The sequence below is a fragment of the Salvia hispanica genome, chromosome 3 (genome assembly GCF_029641045.1).
Source record: "Salvia hispanica isolate PSC_SH4W2 chromosome 3, Shi_PSC_v1, whole genome shotgun sequence".
Lineage (NCBI taxonomy): Eukaryota > Viridiplantae > Streptophyta > Magnoliopsida > Lamiales > Lamiaceae > Salvia > Salvia hispanica.
Window position 1 is genome coordinate 32,442,827 of NC_142694.1, and position 25,609 is coordinate 32,468,435.

Below are 25,609 nucleotides of genomic sequence, written 5' to 3' on the forward strand. Positions count from 1 at the left end.
AGGTCGTGGGATCCGCCGCTGCTGCCGCTGTAGTCGCCGCTATAGTTCAGTCGCTGCTTCTTCGGCCACCCAGCGTCGCACCCCGCCCGGAACTTCTCGGAGTCCTTCAGCAACAAGAAGCACTCCCAGAAGGTGAACTCCTTATACTTCCCCTCCAAGGGGAACTGATTCGCGGCTATCCTCCGGGCGTCGTCCTCATTCTGCCCACTACTGAGCTGACGGAGGGCGTTGGCGTACAAATTCGCAAAACGGCCCACCGCGGCCCTGGTGCGCTCCCACCCCTTCCGGACCTCCTCGTTGCTGAAGTCCTTCCCATGCGGGCAGTGCCTCCTATAGGCAGCTCTGATCTTCGCCCACATGTTGACGACCCGCTGGTTGTTCGCAACCAGCGGATCGTCGCACACCTCCAACAACCCCCTGGCCACCCCGGCGTACTCATCCTCCGTCCACTTCCTCCGGCCAGGGGTGTGGTCAACAGCGGGCTGCGATGACTCGCCGACCGCCTTGGCCTTCCCCCTCGTCTTCTTTTTCGGCGCGGCCCGCCTCGCCGGAACGGGAGTATCCGGATCCTCGAGATCGATCCCCATATCATGCAATGACAGAAGGTCATCGCCAATGAACTGCGTCTCCACTGGGGTCGACGTGTGAGACGAAGCCGTCAAAAAATCAAGTGAGGGCCGATATACCGTGTCCCCTCCTAGTGACCCCTGAACCCCCCCGGCATCCCGCCCTGCCATATCATCCCCATCATTTGCTGCTGCATCTGGGGCATACCCCCCCACCCGGGCGCTGACTGCCCGCCACTCCCGTGCCCGCCGCCCGGCATCCCCCACGGCATACCCCCCTGCGCCCCCCCCGGCGCACCGGCCATCATCCCCATCATCTGATTCCAAGGGATGTTAAACCCCGGGCCCATCTGCCCCCATCCAGATCCCACAGGTACCGTGGGAGTCTGAGATCCACTCGTCGCTGGACTGAACTCGTTGTTATGATCCATCGCTCGATGATGCTCTTGTACGGAAAGTTAGAGAGAGAGAAAACACGTTAAAACAAGTGGTGCAAATGAAAATGAAACGAAAATCGCGTTTATATAGGTTTTTTTTAAAAAAAAACAAAAAACAAAAATCGGCGCTGGCCGATCGCTGGCCGATCGGGCCGCCACAATGGCGGCTAGCCGATCGGCCAGCGCCGAGCGATCGGCCAGCCCACGCCGAAGCGCTCGCCGATTTCTCTCTCGCCTGCTGCAATGGTTCGGCTAGCCGGTCGCTAGCCGACCATTGCGGATGCTCTAAGAGCATCTCCAATGCTAAATAGGCCAGCAATAGGCTAGCCATTCTCTCTCCCTGTCACGTCAGCAGCACTAAAAATCTACCTGCCACATCAGATTTAGGCCAGCCGCAATAAAAATAATTCAAAATATACAACATTTACGGAATTAAAATTACGATTAAATTACGGAATTAAATTTACGACACATATACGCGAAAATAAATCCATTCCATTCAAAAAAAATACAAAGATTTAAAAAAAAAGTACATGATTTTTTTTTAAAAAAAAGGGCTTCCACACACGAGCCCCGCCACTCTCTACTCCTCATCGCCGTCGCTGCCGTCCTCGCCGCCGCCGCTGCCGTTGCCACCACCCGTGGTATCTGACCCCACGTCGGAACCCCCTAGCCGTGCCCTCGCGACATCCAAATCAAACCGCATGCTCTCGAGCATCGAGTGAAGAAACATGTTCTCCGTGGGGTCAGTGGCGGTCCTCCAATCTTGGAAGACCTTGTACATCTGAGCCCGCGTTTGGTTACGCGAATGGAGAGTGTACTCGAGTGGGGCGGGTGGGAGGGTGGAGGACTGGACCTTGCGGGGCGATAGGGGGGATTCGCCCCTCGCAGCCCGTTGCGCCCGCTTCTGTCCAACCGGGCCGGGGCGACCAGCAAATGAAGGAGGGGATGGAAACTCCTCAGCATCCGGGGGGTGGTCGTGGGATCCACCGTTGCTGCCGCTGTAGTCGCCGGTATAGTTCAGTCTCTGCTTCTTCGGCCACCCAGCGTCGCACCCCGCACAGAACTTCTCGAAGTCCTTCAGCAACAAAAAGCACTCCCAGAAGTGGAACTCCTTGTACGTCCCCGCCAAGGGGAACTGACTCTCGGCTATCCTCCGGGCGTCCTCCTCATTCTGCCCACTAGTGAGCTAACGGAGGGCGTTGGCGTACAACGCCAAAAAACGGCCGACCGCGGCCCTGATGCGCTCCCACCCCTTCCGGACCTTCTCCCCGCTGAAGTCCTTCCCGTGCGGGCAATGCCTCCTGTAGGCAGCTCTAATCTTCGCCCACATGTTGACAACCCGCTGGTTGTTCGCAACCAGCGGATCGTCGCACACCTCCAACCACCCCCTGGCCACCCCAGCGTACTCATCCTCCGTCCACTTCCTCCGGCCGGGGGTGTCGTCAACAACGGGTTGCGACGACTCGCCGACCGCCTTGGCCTTCCCCCTTCTTCGCCGCGGCCCGCCCCGCTGGAACGGGAGTGTCCGGAACGCCGAGATCGATCCTCATGTCATGCAATGACAAAAGGCCATCGCTAGTGAATTGCGTCTCCACCGGGGTCGACGTGTGAGACGAAGCCGTCAAAAAATCCAGAGAGGGACGATAGACCATGTCCTCCCCCCCACTCCGGTGACCCCTGCATCCCCACATGCATTCCTCTCTGCCACATCATCCCCATCATCTGCTGCAGCATCTGCTGCTGTATCTGGGGCTGCATCTGGGGCATACCTCCCCACCCCACTCCCCTGGCTCCCCTGCTCCCCGCCCGGCATACCCCCGCCACACCCCCCCGGCTTCCCCCCCCCCCCCCCCCGCATCCCCCCCGGCGCACCGGCCATTATCCCCATCAACTGCCCCCAAGGGACGTTAAACCCTTGGCCCATCTGCCCGCTCATCTGGCCCCATCCAGATCCCACAGGTACCTTGGAGGTCTGAGATCCACTCGTCGCTGGACTGGACTCGTTGTTGTGATCCATCGCTCGATGATGCTCTTGTACAAAAATTAGAGAGAGAGAAAACTCGTTAAAACAAGTGGTGCAAATGAAAATGAAGCGAAAATCGCGTTTATATAGGTTTTTAAAAATAAAAATAAAAAAACAAAAAAAACAAAATTCGGGCGTTGGCCGATCGGGCCGCCACAATGGCGGCCAGCGCATCGGCCAGTGCCGAGCGATCGGCCAGCCCACGCCGATCGACTCGCCGATTTCCGGCTGGCCGCCTCCAATGGTTCGGCTAGCCGATCGGCCAGCGCCGCGAATCGGCTAGCCGATCGCTAGCTGACCATTGGAGATGCTCTAACTAAAAGTTTCAATTTGATACGTTGAAATGTGTTCACACCTTTGATTTTAAAAAAAAGTTTTTCCTCTCAAATTAACAAATCAGAATTTGATTCATCAATAGTATAGAAGTAAAATGATAAACTAAACCGATTATTTTTATAAGAAAAAAAAAGGTGTTCACACTTTTGCTATATTCAACGTATTAGACTTTAGAATTATTGCAATTTATTGAAAAAGGGAAGAAAATCGGTAAAATGTTGAAATAAGTGTAAACAATAGTCGCTTTCTATTTTATTATAATATTTAATAAATAATTAAATACTCCATAATTTAAATCTTAATTATGAATTTTGTTAATATAATGTAATATTAATTGGGAATGTTACGGATTTATCATATTTTAGGGTGGGTGTAAATAATAGGAGTATTAAACTACTATAGTGAAAAAATCGATCGATCGAGGCATTCTAATATTTTTTCCAAGTATTTGTAGGAAGCACGTTGTAATAATCATCTTATAATTAATATTAAAATGATGGCTTATTAATGTATTCTCATGAAATTAAATGGCATACTAGGACATGCAATAAATATTTGATCAAAAGGCTACATCAACCACACCTTTAGATTAAAATATTCAAGAATTTAATATTTTTCAGAAATATTTTAAATACCCCAAAAAAGAATTAATGTTTATTTCTAAAGGATTATACATCTAACACGGCTACATAGTTTTGGTCTTTTGTCTTATAATAAGAATAGTAAATTTTACTGCACCTCGTTGGGGCCAATGGCGGCATCGAGCTCTTGTCACTCGTCACCTCATGTCCTCACATTTAGTTGAGAAATAGTGATATCTAATTAAATTAGTGTTTAATTGGAATATTAGTTTCATTAAATTTAGTGATTCATGGTACTATTTCTTACTCCATTCCAAAGAAGAGTCGCGTGTCTCAAAGGTCCCATTTTCATTACTAAAATATTAAAATGGTTTGTTCAATATGAATGGAAAAAATCTCTCTTATAACTAAATACTTGTACTAGTAGTGCTACTATTAGGAACGATTAATAAATAGATTATAAAAAGAAAAGAAAAATACTCCGGTAAAGAAAATAATAAAAATTATTATGTATATATTGTAGTAGTATTATATTTAAGAATAATATACCATGACATAGTGTTTAAAACTAAGAGGGAACATCTTTTTTGGTCCACGAACTTTGCCAAAGTATCATTTTAGGTCCGTGAACTTTAAAAATATCATTTCAGGTCCATCAACTATGAGTTAATATCATTTGAAGTACTTTTTTACTATTTCCAAGTTTTTTCGGACAAAAATATCCTTGATATCTTTAAGGGTATATATTTTTAATAAACTTATCCTATACTCATATTTTTTTATAAATATCTTTACTATATATTTTTGATGAATTTTCTAAATATAATTTGACCTTCAATATTATCACTTAATTTTGTGACATGCAAGAAAAGATCCTTATTCAATTTTTTATTATTGAAGAAAAGTTCTTTATTCTATTTTAAAATTCTTTAATATAAAAAATTGAAGAAAAACAATTTTACTTGCATGTCACATAATTAAATGATAATATTGAAGGTCAAATTATATTTAAAAAATTCATCAAAAATATATTGTAAAGATATTTATAAAAAATATGAGTATATGATAAGTTTATTAAAAATATATACCCTTTAAGTTATCGATGGTATTTTCGTCCTATAAAACTTGGAAGTAGTAAAAAAGTACTTCAAATGATATTAACTCATAGTTGATGGACCTGAAATGATATTTTCAAAGTTCACGGACTTAAAATGATACTTTGGCAAAGTTCGTAGACTAAAATTGATGTTCCCTCTAAAACTAAAAACTAAAAACTAACTAATTTTGCTAGTGTACTAAAATGATACAGTAGTACTCCCTCCGTCCCATAAAAGTTGAGTCGTATTCCTTTTTAGTCCGTCCTAACAAAATTGAGTCATTTCTTTTTTTAACTAAAGACAAAACATCTAATCACTCTTATTTTATTCCATCATTTACTTTACTCTCTTTTATCTTTCTTACTTTTTTCATCTCTCCTATTTATTTAATATAAATTTTTAATCTCCATGTCCAAAAGTTTTATCTCAATTTTTATGGGACGGAGGGAGTAAAAAAAAGAGACCTACTAAATATTGCAGGCACGGCCGCACGGTTTGATAAGTGTGAACAAGAAAAACACGTACTCCATATTGAACGACCATTGTCGATTAAAATAATATTTAAAGATTAATAAATATATTCACCTTTAATTTGGGGGTCGATTGAAATAATAGTAATTAATTAATAAATATATTCACCTTTAATTTGACTGTAGTGCGTAATAAGTTTGAATAAGGGTGACGATGACTTAATTATTGATCATTTGCCTTAGTTCATTCAGATTGACTAAAAATTACCTGTTTTAATCAATTAGGTGATTAATAATTCAATATGGGAATTATTTTATCAAAAGTCAGGACAAAGAAACTTTCTACTTTGCACAGTAAAACAGTACTGTCATTATTAATTAATTATATAATGCATGTCTCTTTGATTTAATTACATGCAGGAAAACGTATGAAAAACGTTGAATTTTCTTGGATTAAAAAATGTACTACTATAATCAAACAAAGAGCGATTATTATAGTAGTAATAATTATTAGTGTAATTATCTGTCAATTTGTTGTCATGGTCAAAGGGAGCTCCCCAAGTTGGACTAAAGCATGTTAAATTAAATTTAAAAACCAAAATGAAAATTTGTTGTCATCGATTTCACACTTCTCATCACCGACTTTATAATGAAAATTTTGCCTATTGTTATTTAAGTCAGAGCTTTTCTTTTTCGAACTTGCATAACAAATTAATACTTTTAGTGGAAAGTTCAAATCATAAATAGGATACTTTTACAAACGAAAGTTATAAATAAGATATTTTTACAAATCATTGAGGTTTTGTCACCAATTATAAAATTAGGTCGTTTAGCATAACGACTCGCGCGAATCGATATTATGAGTGAATACTAAGACAATTAGATTATGCTTTGAGTCAGAAAAAATTCAGAAGCACTAGACCATGTTATACAGTGCAAAAAACAATAAAAATAAAATTGAAGGTGAAATAAATTACTAATAAGTTGGGAAAAAATGTATTGAAATTGCACTTGATGTAGCTATGAAGCCAAGAACTTAGTACTGTATTGATTATAGGAAATCAAAGTATATCTAAAAATATATAGCAACATTGATTGAATTAATGTAATAACATGGTTAATCGATAAGCTATCAAGATTGGGTGTCACAAACTTACATAGACAATTATTTTGGTAATCAATCATAATTTATAATCTGAATTACCACATAGACAATGATTTATGATTGTTTATATGGCAATCGATTGTTACATAACCCGTAATATTAGGGCGTTTTTGATAAATTAGTAATACCAAGATAAAGAATTATATATGGACATTTCTAATTGTTTGATATCATTGTTAAGCTTAACTCAAAGCCCAGTATAAGACAAGGGCCCTACCCAATCTTACTATAATTATAACTTTAACCATGTTTATGTAACCCACCAATTTGTCAAGTTAAGCCATGTTATATAATATACTATACAAATTTAGATAATTTCTTTTCAATCAAACAACAACGAAAAAAAATCATATCTTTGCATATCTTGACATGAAGCCCGTATTTCTTATCTTGTTTTACATATCTTCTCATATCCCATCTTTTTTATCAAAAGAGTCCTTAGTAAATTACTAATGTAAATGTACCCACTAAAACTATTTGTGTTTTTAGGAAAAAAAATTTGGTGATTGGATTTTAAGATTTCAAAACATGCCTATTAGTATTAAGGCAATTGAGATTGTGTACTCTCCAATAATTTTTATAGGCCCTTAATTTAATTTGGATTACGAAAAGAACTTTTAAATGGCCCAATGGCTGGGTCTCGTGGGCCTCTTTTAATTAATCTTCATTTTTTGAACTTTTTCTTAACTTTAATACCTCAATTACAATTTGTACCTATACAATTACATTTTCGTATCCCAATTGAAAAATTTAAATAATTATGATAGTAACAGGATCAAGCTACTTAATTTTATTTGATCCTTAATTATTTTTAGTGGTTTACTATTTGCATTTATGGTCTGTGATGTGTGCAATATACGTAGAGGTGGTTGTATTGTGTGTATGTGTGCAATGTACGTATAGTTTGAGAGAGAGAGAGAGAGGAAAGCATGCACAATCATGATGACCATATGCTTGTATTTTATCTTTATCTGACTAATTACGTCATTACTTTTATTTATCACTAAAACGGAATATGAACAGCCACTACATATTTGAAATATCAACAAATGCATCCATATCATATTTTTCTACAAAATTCGACTGAGACCTAAGTTTTATTTTTCTTCTTTGAAAAAAACTAAATATTGCTCAGGCTGTTGCATTGTGACGCCTATTATGGTGTTTGCAAAAGCACAACTTCTAAAAAAAAACTACTCCTAAGTTTTTAAATTTTAGTAAAAATACTGTCAATTACAATAAATTTTTTATGTTTTTTTTTATTTTCCAAACAATTTTTTATTTTTGAGAGAAATTATGATCATTCGAAAGCTACAGTACTTAGCATAACCTTATATTCTATACTACTTCATCCGTCCCAGTTTATGAGTGCCAGTTAGTTATGCCACGGGTTTAAGAAACTGGTAGAGTGGATAATAAATGAAGTGAATTGGTGGAAAGTGAGATGGTTTGAATTTTTGGTTTTTCAATTTTTTTGGATTTATTTTTATGTAGATAATGACATTTGAGTGTAATTTTGATGAATAATGCGTAAAATTTTATGTCCAAATATGAAAGATTCTAAATGTGACTCCTAAATTGGGACAAACTTTTATGGCAAAATGTGACTCTTAAACTGGGACGGAGGGAGTATTATCATACACTAAATACAATAGCTTTCGTGAGTACAAACTTGCAAAAATCAAATTCCAAATAAAATATTCATTGAATCTAAATTAATGAAATAATTAAGAAAATATCAGCATTACAATAAAATTAGCTATTGTTAAAAGGCTGTAAAATTAACCACCAAATTTTATTATTTTTTTTTCAATTTACACCTTTTCAAATATTGGGTAAAACAGTAGGAGTATTGTTTAACAGCAATTACCTTTAGATGACTGTAGTCACGGTGGGAGAGAGCTATGGTTGTAGTATAATGATTAATAAACGTGTGCATGATGTGAGCAGAGATCTACAAAGACTGCGGATTGCAGACTGCAAAGGGCAGAACAATCGAGCAGCAGTCCATAATGATGAGATCTAAATGCATGCTCAAAAGGATATTTTTTTAGTACATAAATAAATGTAACTCTTAATACATAGATTTATATTTTTAATGAAGAAAATACCCTTGTACATGTGATTTCTTTGGCTAAATAAAGAGTGATAATGAGTGATTTTCACTACTCGAGAACGAAAATTCTCCATCTCACAATCTTGTGATTCTTGTCACAATATCACAGATATTTTCACAATTCTAGCAACATTTACTATAAAATTAAAAATTATACATATAACATAAGGAAAACATTCTTCAAATAGAAACCTTAAAAGTGGCTAAATTCCACATTTTTATATTTCCGAAACAACAAACATGACTCGAGTTTTGCACAATTTGAAAAATGAGCATAACTCAATTCGCACTTTTTCGGGAGTACAATCTTTCGATGTTAGCATAACAATGAAACGGTGATGATTCCGGTCCTAATCCGACCTAGTCTTAGACCACAAATAGGGCCGGAATCATCCCTACTATGCTAAAATTGAAAGACCGTTGGTGATTAAATAGTTAAGTTGCAACTAATTAACTAACTAACTATATATGTTAACTGCATACTTACTAAACTACATCATCATTATCGTAGCATCTTAGTTGTGATTAATGTAGCTCTGGCGTTCAACAACGGGTAGCCGTTTTCCAATTACGATAAGCTCAGCGGGATACCCGGAGCCATCCCTTGCCGGGCTGAAGCACACCGGTAGATACTCGTCGGTTTCGCACTCAAACACCGACTCCGAAAAATGGCTCACCGCGTCTTCCTTGCCCTATATAGACATACAAGAATTCGTCACATTATTTTTTATACTATTATGATTTTGATTTTAACTTATAAGATGAACACATTATTCATATAGTACCTGGATTTCGGCGCAGACAATCTCGATTTTCTTTTGCCAATTTGGTCGGTGATGAAAACCCCAATATGTGAGGTGAACGCAGTCGTGGAATTCCCACGCAGCTCTTGAGGTGGTGAAGTTTACAAATGCGTAACCTCTGCTTTTTCTAGTCCTTTTTTTTGTCATGGTCAAAATTGTAGTAAATCAGCAACATGCATGTAACTTCAGCAAAATTGTCTGAATCATATGTTCCATGCAACATGTAAGGAAAAAAAATCTAATAAAATATGCATGTGTAAGAGTATTAATCGGAATAGTGATGTATGTACAAAAATTAGTATACTAGATAAATCAGTTTATAAATATGAGTAGTACTCCACATATTTATTGTTTTGCAATAACTTCAGAAAAAATAGTAGTAGTAACTTTTTTCATATGGAATCAGTAATATCCCCCACAAATTTAGGAAAATAGAATCTTTTCCTTGGATATTTTCTCATCTCTACATTAAATTGGAAATTATGTACAAATTTAACATGAATCTTTGAAATAATTTTTAAAACTATAAAAGGGACAATTTAACATGGAAATAATATACTAGGAGTAGTAAACTTAATATGAATATCTAAGTTAAATTGAAAACATGCATCCTTAAAATTACTTTTACTAATAAGGAAATAATAAAATTTATTTTAATATTTAAGGAAATCCAATCAAACCTAGTTTTTGAAGCTAGATTTACATACCAAAAATCAATCGGCAAGTATAGGTAATCGTAAGCGCAAGGCGAGGGAGTTTCTTGTGTCTCGTTTCTCGCGTTCTGATTTTTGCAGAAGTCATCAAGCATAGTGATCAGCTCTTTCCTTCTAGAGATAGAAAGAGAAAAGCTTATTACACAAAAATTGCAATAATTAATCAAACATTCAACTCTTAAAAACCCCAACAAATCGAAACAAATTGCATAAATTACACTAAAAAAGAATAACTAATGATATTTTAGATACCAATTTGTGTTTCTAGGTTTATGTCTTCGCTCTTGGCATCTCAATTAAAATTATAGAAACGATTTTTTTTAAGTGTTAAGCACAATTTGATGCTTATTCAACTGTAAAAAACCCCAACAAATCGAAAGAAATTGCATAAATTACACTTAAAAAGAATAGCTAATTAATGATATTTTAGATACCAATTTGTGTTTCTAGGTATATGTCTTCGTTCTTGGTATCTCAATTAAAATTATGTAAGTGCTTATTCAACTATAAAAAACCCCCAACAAATCGAAAGAAATTGCATAAAAAGAATAGCTAATTTGTGTTTCTAATTCTTGGTGTCTCGACTAAAATTATGTTAACGATTTTTTTTTTTGTTACCTGCAATTGTAAGGGATGTTCTTGATCATAACAGTAGTAGCCTCTTCATCGCGTGTTAGAGGCACGATTTGGTGCTTGCTCTCCGCATTGCGCACGTCGCGCTGCGAGAACTGCTCGCGGCGTCTCTCTCTCCTTCCCCAAGTTGATCGCGGCGGCGGAGGGGCGGGGTTGTGGGTGTAGTATGGCCGGAATTGATGCGGCGGGAGTGGGGCGGGGTAGAAGGCTTGGCTTTGAGGGGCGGCGGAGTATGTGTGGAATTGGTGTGGTGGAAGAAACGACGGGGGTTGCAGCGGCGGGAGGGATGGGGTGATTCCGGAGATACTAATCGGAATGTATTCCGGTGCCAAAGGGTTGAGGGTTTTTGAATTTTGATTTTCATGTGCCATCGCAGAGAGAGATGATCACAATGATTTGTTTTTCGGTTTTGGGATGATATATATATAGGTCCAACAAAAGGTACAAAAAGACTATATTTGCTATAGTATAAAAGATCAATTCAAGAAAATCGCAATTAAATGGTAGAAAAAGGCGATATTTGTGCAAAAACGAGTTCCAAGGAAATTGAAAAAGGAAGGGGTGCTTATATAGGCGTATGAAATCCTAATGCTAAAAGCATGGAAATATACTACTAAACGTAAATAAAATTTCATCTAGGAAGGAAATTGAAAGAGGAAGGGGTGTTTATATAGGCCTGTGAAATCCTAATACTAAAAGGAAATATACTAATAAACGTAAACAAAATTTAATCTATGAAGGAAATTGAAATATACTCGAAGTCAAATTAACTAACAAACTAAGTACTTCTGAAAAATAAATTAATGCGTACACCCTCCGTCCGCGAATAGGAGTCTCGTTTTTCCATTTTAGTCCGTCCGCGATTAAGAGTCTCAGTTCACTTTTACCACAAATAACCTTCCACTAACTCATTTCACTCACATTAAAATTAAAATTAATATATACAAGTGCTCTGTGGGACACCTATTCCACTAACTTCGCAAATTACTATCAAGAAAATAATTTTTAGTTAAATTTATACGTGTTTAATTCGTGGAGAATAGTAAGTTATAATTACTTATGGACCTTAAAAACAATCACAGGCCCGAGCAATAATTATGTACTAATTCATAATTAAAATTTCCACCAAGAAAATAAGTTTATACTCTTTATAAGAAAACTATGTCCTGAAGATATAAATTGGAGTTGGTCACAATGAACTGAGTTTTATAAAAGGAAAACAAGAATTAAAAAAGCATAATTTTAGTTAATTTATGATCTACTCCTATCTCACAACTAAAATTAAATGAACATGCCATTAAGCTTAATTAATTTTGTTGGCAACTGTAACGCACCAATTTTTGGTTGGTAATTATATCTAAGCGTGACATCAAACGTGAAGCGCCACCATAGATCAATTTTTGGTTGGTGAATATATCTAAGCGTGAATCAAACGTGAAGCGCCACCATAGATTAGTTAAATAATAGTAGTACTCCCTCCCATAATAATATATACTCTTTTCTTTAGTCCGTTATATGAGAATATATATATTTTAATTTTGAAAAGTCTTTTCTCTTTAACGAGACGAGACTCATTCTCTACTAACATTACTTTAATTACTTTTATCTCTATCTATCTCTTACTTTACCAATTTTACATTAAAATCTATGTCGATCCCAAAATGCATATTCGTTAGAGACGGAGGAAGGGGTCCTCTTCTAATGATTATAACACCATAATCCAAAACTAAGACTAAATCTACATCCTTGGATTTTAAAATGAATGGATGAGATTAAAACTCACAAATTTTAATAAATGGAGTAGTAGACAAAATATCAACAAAATGGTAATATCATCATTATGTTATCATATGATAATTTTCGTGGATGTTTTTTATAGAGTAAAGGCCAAAACTGGTCCTGAACATATGACCATTTTATGATGTTGGTCTTAAACTTTATCTTTTGGATTTTTTGGTCCTGCACATTTTAAATCGGATCACAATTGGTCCTCCGTCAATAGTTCCTTTAATTTTATAACAGTCAACGGGTTTAACCCATTTTTGACCAAATTACACTTTTAATTATGATTTTTAACACACTAATTAATTCCCTAATTCTGATTCCTCGCCGCCCTCTCCTTCTCCTTCACAAATCAGCGAACCACTCCAATTCGTTGCCCTCTCCTTCTCCTTTCCTCCACTCTCAGTGACGAAGTCGCCGCCGACTACAAATACTCCATCAGCATCGTCGTCATTGGCCTTCCTGATCAGACAACTCCTTACCCAACTTTTCTCGGCGATTTGGTCGCCATCACTCCAGCACCCGTCGTCTCCTGCTCGAAATAGGGCTGCTGTTAGGTGCCTCGCGATTCGCTGTTGCTGGTGCATCGAGACCAGCCCCAGCCCTGAGTGATAGCAGAGAGTTATGTGAGTCGAAAATCAGCAATGAGGATTCTCAATTCCATCTCGATTTCAAACCAAGTTGATGCGGGGCTGGACGGCGACTACTCCTACTCCGATCAGCAGCCTCGCAGCAGCGGGCTGGTGAAACTCCAAGAGTGCAGCGGCGGCGATGCCTGCAAGTGGCGACAATATGTCGGCAACAGCAGCAAGAGAGAGTGACGGAGGTGTGACAGATAAGGGGAGAATCGGAGGGGGGAGAGTGAAAGATGGGGTGACGGTGGCTGTCCGCAGTTGCTCTAACTGGACTCACGGCGACAAAGAAGCAGCGGCGGCGGTAATTGCATACGGTGGCGGTGAACATGATGTGAGAGAGAAGAGAGGGAGAAGATGAAATTAGGGAGTAATTAATCATATTTAAAAATTTAATTTGGTCAAAATCGGATTTAATACCGTTGACTGTTAAATATTAACGGAACTGTTAACGGAGGACCAATTGTGATCCGATTTGAAATGTGCAGAACCAAAAAATTCAAAAGATAAAGTTTATGACCAAAATCATAAAATGACCATTTGTTCAGGACCAGTTATTTTGGCCTTTATTCTTTTTTATATCAATATAGTGTATTACAAATATCAACAATATGACATTAGAATATCAACACACGGACAAGAAAATATTAACACATTTTTATTGATATTTTACCTACACTATATTGAGATTTTGCATATATTGAATTTTTTTTGCATTTATTGATAAAATCGGCTTATCAGTATATAAAAAAAATGAAATATAATTTATCAAATTTCATCACCCGAATATCGTCGAAACATATGCGATTGAGATATCGTTGGAATCCTTATAAAATTATCTTTAATTTGATATATTTTTTGCGAAAAAATAATTTAAATAGAGAGAGTTACATTAATTTAAAGTTTTGAGATGATTTTAATGAGAGGAAATTGACATTAATACCCTTTATATTTACATAATAATTTAATTTAAAATTTAATTCATGTGGTATTATTTCAACCACTAAATCTCTTAATTTAATAACTAAGATTTGATCTTAATTTATAATTACTAATTAGTTACTAATTAATCACTCTCGACTGAGAAAACTATGAAAGTACTATACCTTTACAGAAAATATAGCATTTTTTGATTAGAAAATACAAACAATATATCACGTAAAAGTGTTTGATATCTTTTGCCATGGGATAATTGGGATAAATTCCCATATTCATTGTTTGATTAGAAAATACAAATAATATATTCATTGTTTGATTACTCCATTAAAGTTGTGAAGCATATTAATTTTATTTTTCAATTAAATTCCAATAAAAAATAAAAGTACTATGGGCTTCGTATGTTCTTTCACTTCGGGCCCAATGGATTAGTACTTTCAAATGTCCCAATTTCAAAGACATTTGGAACTTAATGGGCCGGACCCTATTCAGCCAGGATGGGTATGGTAGAGATTCACGAATAAAATGAGTAGTATAGTAGTTAAGCAAATTATGTTGCAAAATTCTTGTTCATTCTATACTTTTAAACTTTAGTAAAAGTTGTGATATATGGATTTGTTTGTAATCATTTCATGATGAAATCTTTTTAGTGAAATTATTTGAGAATCAAGATATCATTCTTAACATCACCACCTAATATTGAATGAAATAATGTCGTTTATTAATATAGAAAATAATTTAGTTGAAAAATATTAATAATGTATTTGTCATAAAATATTACTTGCAAACAAATCTAACTTTCATAAATTTTTCAGTTAATTTTAACGTTAGGAGTCAAATTTGGCGAAACAAAATCAATAATTTGTCTAAAAATGAAAGAAAAGTCAAAACTCAGAATTTTTTCTAATAACATTATTGAAAGCATTTAAATTCAAATGACCTACAATAGGAAATAGATTCAAATATAAAATTCTGGCCTAACAAAATCAATATTTTATCTATAAATAAAAGAGAAGTCAAAGTCATATAGTTGTATTTTTATAAATTATAGGAGTACTTCATAATTTAAATTCAAATGATACAATATAAAATTGATACAAATACATAATTTTACCTCCCGTCGTTTTCACTCCTCGCTAGTCCACCTCTCATCTTCATCACTCATTACTCTCTCTCTCTTCATATACTCTGCAATTCTTCTTTGTCTTTAAGAAGAAGAAACAACGAGTTAATCCATCTCTCTCTTCACTCACAGACACGCATTCGTGTGTGTGAGTGAATACTGCTGAAGATTGTGTATATCACAAGGCGTTGGGGCTGGAAAAAGGAGTTACGAAATTCCAAAATTAGAGCAATCTAATTCACTTTGCTGATTCGTGCCATGTGATTTCTGACACAACATTCGTGTTGTTGAAAATTCTCCTAATCTCTGATGCCTACGTTTGCATTGCATAATCGCATTGACTAAGGCAAGCCGAGCAATTGTTTATAGTCGTATACCGTGAGTTGTTATTCAATTTGTTGTGTTTGAAGAAATGGCGGCTTCGTCTTCGAGAGGAAGGAGCAGCTCTCCGTTCGGTAATCGGAAACCGTCGACTCCTTATTCATCTACGTCGTCGTCGTCATCGATGATGAACGGTCGTTTAATGCCGCGCTCATGCTCCTCTTCGGCGACATCTTTCTACGGCGCCGGTGGCAGCGGAGGTTACGGCTCTAGATCCACGGCGTCTAATCGCAAAGGTGGCGACTATTCGCGAAGCCGCGCGCCAGTGGCTTTTCCGTCGATGGAGGAGCAGCTGATCGGTGAGCCGTTGGAGAGCGCTTCGAGATCGGGGGATAGCATTTCAGTGACAGTTAGATTTCGACCTCTGAGGTGATTTCAATTGAATGATAGATCTGATTTTGGTTGATTTTTGAACTTCTGAATTTGGGGAAAGGTCTGAGGTTAGGTTTAGGAATTTGAGGAAACTGAGCCAATTAACTTTCATTTGCATTGTTATGCTGTGTTGATGCAGTGAAAGGGAATATCAGAGAGGAGATGAGGTCGCATGGTATGCAGACGGTGAGAAAATCGTGCGGAATGAGTTTAATCCAATGACGGCATATGCATTCGGTAAAGTTCGTTTACTTTTGGTCCATCCATATTGTTTACTCCTATTATGATACTTTGGAGTTACAGATCGTCATTGCTTTCTGGATTTCGCATTCTCAATTCTGTGAACTGCAATCAGTGTAATGGCTGAGCCGTGGAAATGGCAGTATTATAATGCATAAACTCGTACTAGAATCCATTGTTATTTAGGTTTTGGAGTAAAAATGATTGACTAGTGATTGCCAGTGCACATTAGTTTTATAGTTTTGTGGGGGACAATATTATCCAACAAAATGAAATTATACTATCTAACTATGATGTTTTGCCATTTGCATATTCGTTTTCCTAACAGATAGAGTTTTTGGATCGAATACAAATACTCTGGAAGTTTACGAAGTAGCTGCTCGACCTGTAGTTAAGGCTGCAATGGACGGTGTAAATGGTATGCCAAACTCACTTACACTCCGACCTTTTCAAGCCATGCATGATTAGGTTGCTATTGAATCATGTTTTAAGCCTTGCATGCCAGCTGTTCTTGTCCCCATTGGGCAGATTACTTAACTGATTTATAGTTTATACTCTAAATTTTCTGCAAATTAGCACTGATAAAGTCCATATGCAGGAACTGTATTTGCTTATGGTGTCACCAGTAGTGGGAAGACACACACTATGCATGTAAGTTAAAATTGGTACACAAAGGAATATGGTATTCTTTTTCAGTTTTACAGAGGTTATAGTCCTTATCAAAAACATAAGCAGTGGATATATGTTGAATTTGATGTTGTGTGATTGCGCTGCACTGAAGCTTTTTGAGGCATATTTGGTTGAAATTTGAGGGTGTAGTAGACTCCTATGTGCCTTTTAGTTTGTTTTGTCGGTTCAACTGACATTAACTTATATATAATGAACACTCAAAAGTCCTTTATATAATTCATTTTGTTCCCAAGCATGAAGCATGGAATATGTTTAATTATCCATTATTTACAATATAAAGACTGTCACCGTTCTCTACCTGTTCTGCTCTGCCTGCTCTGCTTGTTCTGTTTTCTTATTGTCTTGGGGCTTCTATTGATGTTTCATTATGTTTCAATAGAAAATTATAAAAGAAATTTGGGAGTTATGAATATGATGTTTCATTATTTTTTCTCAACATTTCTTATCAGGGAGATCAAAATTCTCCAGGGATCATACCATTGGCTATAAAGGATGTCTTCAGCATAATCCAAGATGTATGTTTGCCCATAACCTTTTGTGCTTGCCCAAACAATATTATGTTTTTAGTTTTTTAATTCATTTGTTGATGCAATTAGATAATATAGTGTAAAATCAATGTATAATGGCTGATAGTAATTTCCTTTCAGACGCCAGGTCGCGAATTCCTACTCCGAGTGTCATATCTTGAAATTTACAACGAGGTTAGTATATTTTTAATGATTATCATATCATCAGTATATTTTAAGATTTTTCGTATTCATGTTCTTTGCATGTAGGTTAAATTAATACTACTTAATAAAGAAAAACCACTTCACTCATTCTCACCAGACACAGTCACATATGCCACTGCTAACTCTTGAGATTTGAATCAACAATATGTATGCAATTATTGTGGATTGTTAAAACTTCACGATACTGAATACCTTTTTCATCAGGTGATCAATGACTTACTAGATCCCACTGGCCAAAATTTGCGTGTGAGAGAAGATGCGCAGGTTTATTTCATACTAATTGTCTTTATCTCTACATTACCCTTTACTGTAGGTCAATTGGTGAATTTCATCCATGTTATATCTTCCTTTCAAAGTTTCAGGACACACAAATTGCTTTAAGTAATGGTTTTCGCCAAATATATGAGACTGCACTTTTTAATAGCTGAAACTCTTTAGTAATCCTTTACAGTACTTCTATTTGTAGGAGTTATTCTTGCATAGTAGCTGTAATCTGAAAATCCTTGAGTTTTCATTAGATTAAAACCTTTTATTTTTGTACTAACGCTTACACAGGACTGATATCATTTCATCCCACCTTTTTAATATATGCAGGGAACTTACGTTGAGGGCATAAAGGAAGAAGTTGTTTTATCCCCTGGCCACGTCCTTTCATTTATTGCTGCAGGAGAAGGTATATTGTAGTGTGCTGTGTGAATGTCGGTTCACGTGTTTGTGTGTTTATTTGCTCCTCGGGCTTTACATACATAGTGCGTCATATAGTGCAACTATTGAAATTTTATATGATTATTACATTACATCTCAATCTGATGGCAACAATTTTTTCTACGCTCATTACAATTGCAGAGCATCGACACGTTGGATCAAATAATTTCAACCTCTTTAGCAGCCGTAGCCATACTATATTCACATTGGTACATATCCTGTTCGGATTAGTTCTTTATTAAGTTCCATTATACCTGATTTCTTTAATGAAAAGATAAATGTAACTGTTTTTGTTTTTGTTTTTGTTTTCGTTTTCGTTTTCATTTTCATTCACTTCATTTTATAGCTTGGTTTAATTGTTGCATAATCAGTTACTTTGTCATCTTATTTGATCTTCTCGGGGTGAATGGGAAATCATATTCCTTATGACTTATGAGAAATTGAGCATAGGACCATAAGGGCAGTGGTGACCATTTGCATGTTGGCATTTATATTTAAATTTCAGCATAAAATAGGCTAGTCCATTTCATGGTGGTAATTGAATGAGTGTAACTGGGAAGTGATCCAATATAAATTGCAAAAATTAGGCAAATGAGTGCAGAGTGAAGCATGAATTGTTAGTGAACTGGAAACCTGAAATATCAAGTTTGATGCCTCTTAAAACTATTTAATTTCATTAATATTTCTCAACTGAATGTATTGGTAATATGCAGATTTTGTTCTGACCTTCCCTTTATACATGATCCCCCTTTACTTTGTAGGTTGTTAGTAATATAATAGCATATATTCTTCTTCAATGGTATCTATTGATGCACCGATGTCTTTGTTATTATTCTGCCTTCTGATCTTCCACCACCTAACTTTGAGTATGCTTGTTCATACTGTTCCAGATGATCGAGAGTAGTAACCATGGAGATGATTATGATGGAGTTATTTTCTCACAATTGGTGCGCACATCCTTCAATTGCATTTGAATGCTGGAAACAACCCCTCTCTTCTTGCCATACACTATATTTGATAATTTGATATTCTGTCCATAGAGGAATTTTATTACATTCAAATCCTCAGTCTTTGATGAAAATCTACCCATACTCCTACTTTTGTTATGCAGAACTTAATTGATCTTGCGGGGTCTGAAAGTTCAAAAACTGAAACAACTGGGATAAGGAGAAAGGAAGGATCGTATATCAATAAAAGTCTTCTAACTCTTGGAACTGTGAGTATCGGAACTTACTTTGCTATGTTTTCTTAAGCTGAAGGCAAATATCTGTTGGTAGTTGGTCCATTTTCCTCTACTTGTAGTTTGGTACAATTACACTTTTTCTTATTTTTATTGCCATGTCACATGCACTGGCATATAGCAAGTTATTTAAAATTGCATTGGCATACAAATTTCTTCTCTGAATTCTGATATTTGTTGCCATGTGTATTTTGTACTCTGATGATCTCAATTTTCTAAAATTTGAAGGTAATTGGAAAACTTAGTGAAGGAAAGGCATCCCATGTTCCTTATCGGGATTCAAAGCTTACACGCCTTCTACAATCCTCACTAAGTGGGCAAGGACATGTTTCGGTGAGCATGGGATAACTTTAATTTATAGCAAAAAAATTGTACTGTCTTTCAATTTTAATTATGAAATTATCATTCAATCACGTATTTGTTTCTAAAACATTTATCTAGAGATCGAGCCAACATTTATTTTGTTCTTTTATCTACTTAGTTACCTCAAGCCTCGATTTGAGTTTTAAATTTTATGACTGGACTATACTGGTTGAAATGCTTAGTTTTAAAATCATGATACTTTATATCCTCAGCTTATTTGTACGATCACTCCAGCATCAAGCAATATGGAGGAGACACATAACACCTTAAAATTTGCCAGCAGGGCAAAACGTGTTGAAATCAATGCCTCGCGTAATAGGGTGAGTCTGTAAACATGTATGTTTGTAGTTATATTCATATATTGAGTGGTCAATTGCCTTGGTATTTATTTAAATATTTCAATTTCAGATTATTGATGAAAAATCGTTGATTAAGAAGTATCAAAGAGAAATATCATCTCTCAAAGAAGAACTTGATCAACTTAAGAGGGGGATGCTTGAAGGTGTTAGCCATGAAGATATTATTGTTTTAAAGCAACAGGTATAGTTTACTCTTATTTTCAAAATGCTTAGGGTGGTGAATGCTTGCCAAATCATTACCATTGTTTCTGGAGTCTTGATCTGTTTTTGGTGGAATAGTATCAATGTTTAGCTTATTACTGCCATCTATATTCATTTTACAGTTAGAAGAAGGGCAATTTAAAATGCAGTCAAGACTAGAGGAAGAGGAAGATGCCAAGGCTGCTCTAATGAGTAGAATTCAGAGGCTAACAAAACTGATCCTCGTCTCCTCGAAAAACACGGTCCCGGGTTACATAAACGACATTCCCTCTCATCAAAGGAGTCTTTCTGCTGCTGAGGATGAAGTAAGTTGTTATTTCGCAAGGAATGTTCAAGCAAATGCACTTGCTCTTGTTTTTGCCCTTGTGGTGGTTGTCATTGCCTTGAAACTAAACTTTGTTGTTTATCAGTAAACGGATACAGTCAGATTAGCCTTTCTCTCCAAGTGATTTAGCTTTAATTGTTTACTATCTTTCTCTCAAAATTGTTCACAAAGCACTCATAAATTATGTGACTGTAACGAAACTGTTAAGATCGCTATAGAACTGGATAACCGTCATCAGAGCTTGCTTTACTAATTGCACTAAATACTAGTAATTTATTGGTTTATTTGCTCTGAATTCTACATGTGTTCTAGCCTCTAGGATGCTCCTAACAGAAACCAATTTTCAGTAACTCGTTCAACATTTTTTGTATTTCTATGGCAGAAGTTGGATACCGTGCATAATGGCTCTTTGAAACTCTACCATGAGAACCAAAAAGATTCTCCACCCTCTTGTTTAACAACCTCATCGGACGCATATATTGTGAAGCACATAAGATCATCCAGCAGATGGAATGAGGATATATCACTAGCTGGCAGTACTACATCTGAAACAACTCAAGCGGGTGAACTTATTAGTGGACTGTCTTCTATGTCAAAGCTGCATGTTGTATGTATCCAACCTTTATCCTCTAAACTATTTGCTTTTATCTCCCAATTGATTTCGTTGATCTTAAATTTGCTTTATAGTCGTGTTCTAAAGTTATCTGAAATGTTTTGTCCTTGGACCCTTGAGATCCTGGCATATGTACAATGCTTAAGTTTGAATACTCGTTTGGTTCTCCCAGCCATTTAATTATTTATTTGTGATGTAGGATGGTATGTCATCAGATGAGATGGATCTCCTTGTTGAGCAAGTTAAGATGCTTGCAGAAGAGATTGCACTCAGCACAAGTACTCTAAAGCGTCTGGTAGACCAATCTGTAAATGATCCCGATAGCTCAAAAGATCAGGTACTTCTCAATTTTCTTTTTAAAGTACCATGTGTCTATTTTAATTATTCCATGTTTTAACTTTGAAATATGTAATGCCACATTCATCCGTGTTCAACAAATAAAAACACTGTCTTGGTGAACATTAATCTAGCTCTACACAATGTCAGTATTAGTTTGTCAAATTGCTGTTACTGATAATATTAATAACAAGATGTGCAACATGAGACAGTATTAGTAGGTGAAATCTTTCCTGACTTGAAACTCATTATATATTGAATATATTATCTTGTACTACTCAAATATGGAAAGCTTACGTTTCTGACAGTTCACCACGCAAGAGGGCACTAGCCATAATGAAGTTGCAAATATGGTCCTGTATGATACTTGGAAGTGTGTTTGTTATATGCTGTATTTGCTAGAATCTGAGCGATGATTTCGAATTCTAAAAGATGTTTCTTGCATTTGATTCTCAGGTTGAAAACTTGGAGCATGAAATACAAGAAAAGAGAAAACAGATGAGAGCTTTAGAACAACGGATGGTTGAGAGAAGTGAAGCTTCTGTTGCTAATGCATCCATGATTGAAATGCAGCAGGTCATCCTTAATCATTTCAAAAAAACACTTGCTGCCCCGTTCTCTTATAGATTGAATGTGAAGTCCTCTGGTACTAGCTTGACAGTTTCTTTTCATTCTTTTCCTGTGGCAGACGGTCATGAAACTGATGACACAATGCAGTGAGAAGGGTTTTGAGCTTGAGGTGTTTCTTTATTCCTTCCCTCCTGGTTCATGCTATTTATTATCCATCCGACGACAATTTATAAAAGTTTTTTATCGTTCTTTCTTCCACTAAAGTATCTCTGATTTGCTACTTGCCTAGAGTAATAGGTGCACCTTTTGACACCTTTTAACCTTGAAATGCAGATTACGTCAGCAGATAACCGTATTCTTCAAGAACAACTGCAGAACAAGGTATATGGAGTATTTTTTATAGTAATTAATTCTACTAGTACTTGTTTTATTTGCCCTTTTGAATTTAAGTTAATATCCTGTTTTATAATGTGGATCTGCTTTTCGATCGATCAGTGTGCTGAGAACAAGGAACTGCAAGAAAAAATCCTGCTCTTAGAACACCAACTTTCTTCAGTATCTGATGACAAGAAGACACCCACGCTTGGAATGTGTGTATCTGACGAATGTGCAGACGAGTTAAGAATGAAAGTGCAATCAAAGGTTACAACTACTCATTGGCAATTTTGTTGATTTATTTACACACAGTATATCTGCTTTGGTGTTAGACTGAAACCTTTTCTGTACAAAACAGGAAATTGAAAATGAGAAACTAAAGCTAGAGCATGTTCAGACTTTAGAGGAAAATAGTGGGCTACGTGTCCAGAATCAGAAATTATCCGAGGAAGCTTCTTACGCTAAAGAACTAGCATCTGCTGCCGCAGTTGAGCTAAAGAACTTAGCTGGTGAAGTTACTAAGCTGTCTGTACAAAATGCCAAGCTGGAAAAAGAATTATTGGCTGCTCGTGAGTTAAGCTCTAGAAGCTCGGGAAATAGTGGTAACCGCAGGCTTAGTGAAATACAAAGAGCTGGCCGAAGAGGTCGGGCCTCCAGCCGACCAAATGATGTTTCTGGAATGGTTAGTGGCGACTTTGAATCGTGGAGTCTTGATTCTGATGATCTGAAGTTGGAGCTGCAAGCAAGGAAGCAACGAGAGGTGACTCTCGAGGCTGCCTTGGCTGAGAAGGAAGTTCTGGAAAATGAATACCGGAAAAAATTTGAAGAGGCACAGAAGAGAGAGGCAGCACTAGAGAGCGATCTAGCAAACATGTGGGTGCTCGTTGCTCAACTAAAGAAAGAGGGGAGTGCTCTGCAAGAACAGAAAACTAATGACAGACTGCCTGAGGACAACAATCAAATAAATGTCCCGAAAATTGGCATTGTTGAGACGGATCCAAATCCAATCCCGGAAAACAGGGAAGCTTCTGATAGTTTAATAACACACATAGATGCTCCCAAAGAAGAACCTCTCGTAGTCCGCCTGAAGGTCCATTACTGCTATCCCATGCATTTTAATGATCATCATGTTTTTGCATTGCTATTTGAAGCTCACCGCATTATCCCTGCATATTCGCGCAGGCTCGTATGCAGGAGATAAAAGAAAAGGAAATGAGGTATACCGTGAATGGTGACGCGAATTCTCACGTGTGTAAAGTTTGTTTCGAGTCACCTAGCGCGGCAATGCTTCTCCCATGCCGTCATTTTTGCTGTAAGTTTGATTGATTTATATATTTCTAATTATACAAAATACTACTCCTAACTTCATGCTTTACTACTGCAGTATGCAGGTCATGTTCCCTTGCCTGTACAGAATGTCCTATTTGCAGATCAAATATTTCTGATAGGATTTTTGCCTTTACTTAAGGTTCGATTTCTATTTATAACTCCCTCCATCCCAACTTACGAGTCTCAGTTTGACTTTACACGGGTTTTAGTGAAAGTGATTGACACTTTTAAGTTGAGAATGAGGGAGTATTATTCAACAAAGTGATAACGCTGGCTTCAAAAGTGTTCATAATTCCTGTTGATTCGTGCTTGCAGGGGCGTGATCGTCATTACCTGCTCGTTGTTTTCCTGAAAAACAGCAGGTGCCGTTCTTTCATTAGTTCAACTGTATGTATTCTACAGCTTTGTATATCACTGTGAGAGGGATAGATATGGAAAAGTGCTGGTGCCTCGCGTTTGAGATATGAGGCGCATGCATTTTGAATTTGAGTGAGATTAGTAAAATGTATAGAAATATAACAGTACATAATATTCACAGTAATTCTGTTTTATCAGTCTAATCTGTTGAATCCTCGTGTCAAAATATTAATGATCGTAGCCTTTTTGATGGGGTTTAGTTAGATGGTTACTTTCGTCTTAAGTTAATTGAGTCGTACTTATTTTAAAGATGGCCCAAATTAAATGAGTCATTTTCTTGTTAAATATCAATATTTTCAGTCTCTTTTATGCGATTCTTTCTTATATTTTTTCCTAAATTTTTTATTTTATTTTGTGATATTTTACTCTCTTTTCACTTTAATAAGCACTACTGCTACTATTTTCTTAACTTAAGGCAAAAAAAAAAAAATATATCTTTATTAACATGAGAATGGTGTATTTTCTAGGATTGAGATAAAATGGATAATATCAAAAAAAAAATGTGACTGCGAAAAATATGCCATATTTTTTTGATTAGTCCACAAAATTTGGTCGCTTTACATTTTGATGTTCATAACACTTTAGTTGGTAGAACTTCCCACTAGTAACCAATAATATTTCATCCAACTTTGTTATTATTCAACTATCTCTCTCTTTAAATTGTGTCGGTGTAGTCAGTTTTTGCAACCAAAGATATTTAATATTGTATACAACTATATGCTACTTTAAAATTGAAATCGCTACGCTACATGTTGCTAGCTTCAAAACCCCTTCACAATTATTTCTGCAATAGTGTGTATTCTTCACTTCTCTCTATATACCTTTTTTAAAAAAAATTACTAAGTGCAACTTGTGGAATATTTTATTTGATTAATTTGTTCAATATTTTAATATATGTAAATAGTACTCCTATTAATCGTCAATTGATTTTTCATGTTTCATTAAT

The 25,609-nt window shown here is 36.6% G+C and overlaps 1 protein-coding gene across 1 annotated transcript; it reads left to right on the top strand.

Annotated features, from left to right (window-relative positions):
* The first annotated feature begins 15,420 nt into the window (after nucleotides 1-15,420).
* LOC125214556 (kinesin-like protein KIN-7D, mitochondrial) lies at nucleotides 15,421-24,886 on the top strand. Its single transcript, XM_089068227.1, has 25 exons — nucleotides 15,421-16,166; nucleotides 16,309-16,406; nucleotides 16,738-16,827; nucleotides 17,008-17,060; nucleotides 17,549-17,614; nucleotides 17,747-17,800; nucleotides 18,035-18,094; nucleotides 18,425-18,503; nucleotides 18,677-18,744; nucleotides 19,426-19,482; nucleotides 19,647-19,751; nucleotides 20,004-20,108; nucleotides 20,351-20,458; nucleotides 20,547-20,678; nucleotides 20,821-21,003; nucleotides 21,406-21,630; nucleotides 21,836-21,973; nucleotides 22,429-22,548; nucleotides 22,661-22,711; nucleotides 22,876-22,923; nucleotides 23,038-23,184; nucleotides 23,276-24,007; nucleotides 24,100-24,229; nucleotides 24,302-24,385; nucleotides 24,562-24,886. The coding sequence occupies exons 1-24, from the start codon at nucleotides 15,829-15,831 to the stop codon at nucleotides 24,382-24,384; spliced, it is 3,270 nt and encodes a 1,089-aa protein (XP_088924353.1). The 5' UTR covers nucleotides 15,421-15,828; the 3' UTR covers nucleotide 24,385; nucleotides 24,562-24,886.
* Nucleotides 24,887-25,609: the final 723 nt, after the last annotated feature.

Bases quoted from the DNA above. Each gene is read 5' to 3' on its own strand.
- LOC125214556 (XM_089068227.1), top strand. From the start codon at position 15,829: ATGGCGGCTTCGTCTTCGAGAGGAAGGAGCAGCTCTCCGTTCGGTAAT. The intron at 16,828-17,007 runs GTATGCCAAACT...GTCCATATGCAG, and splicing joins TGCAATGGACGGTGTAAATG to GAACTGTATTTGCTTATGGT. The intron at 19,483-19,646 runs GTGCGCACATCC...TTTGTTATGCAG, and splicing joins GAGTTATTTTCTCACAATTG to AACTTAATTGATCTTGCGGG.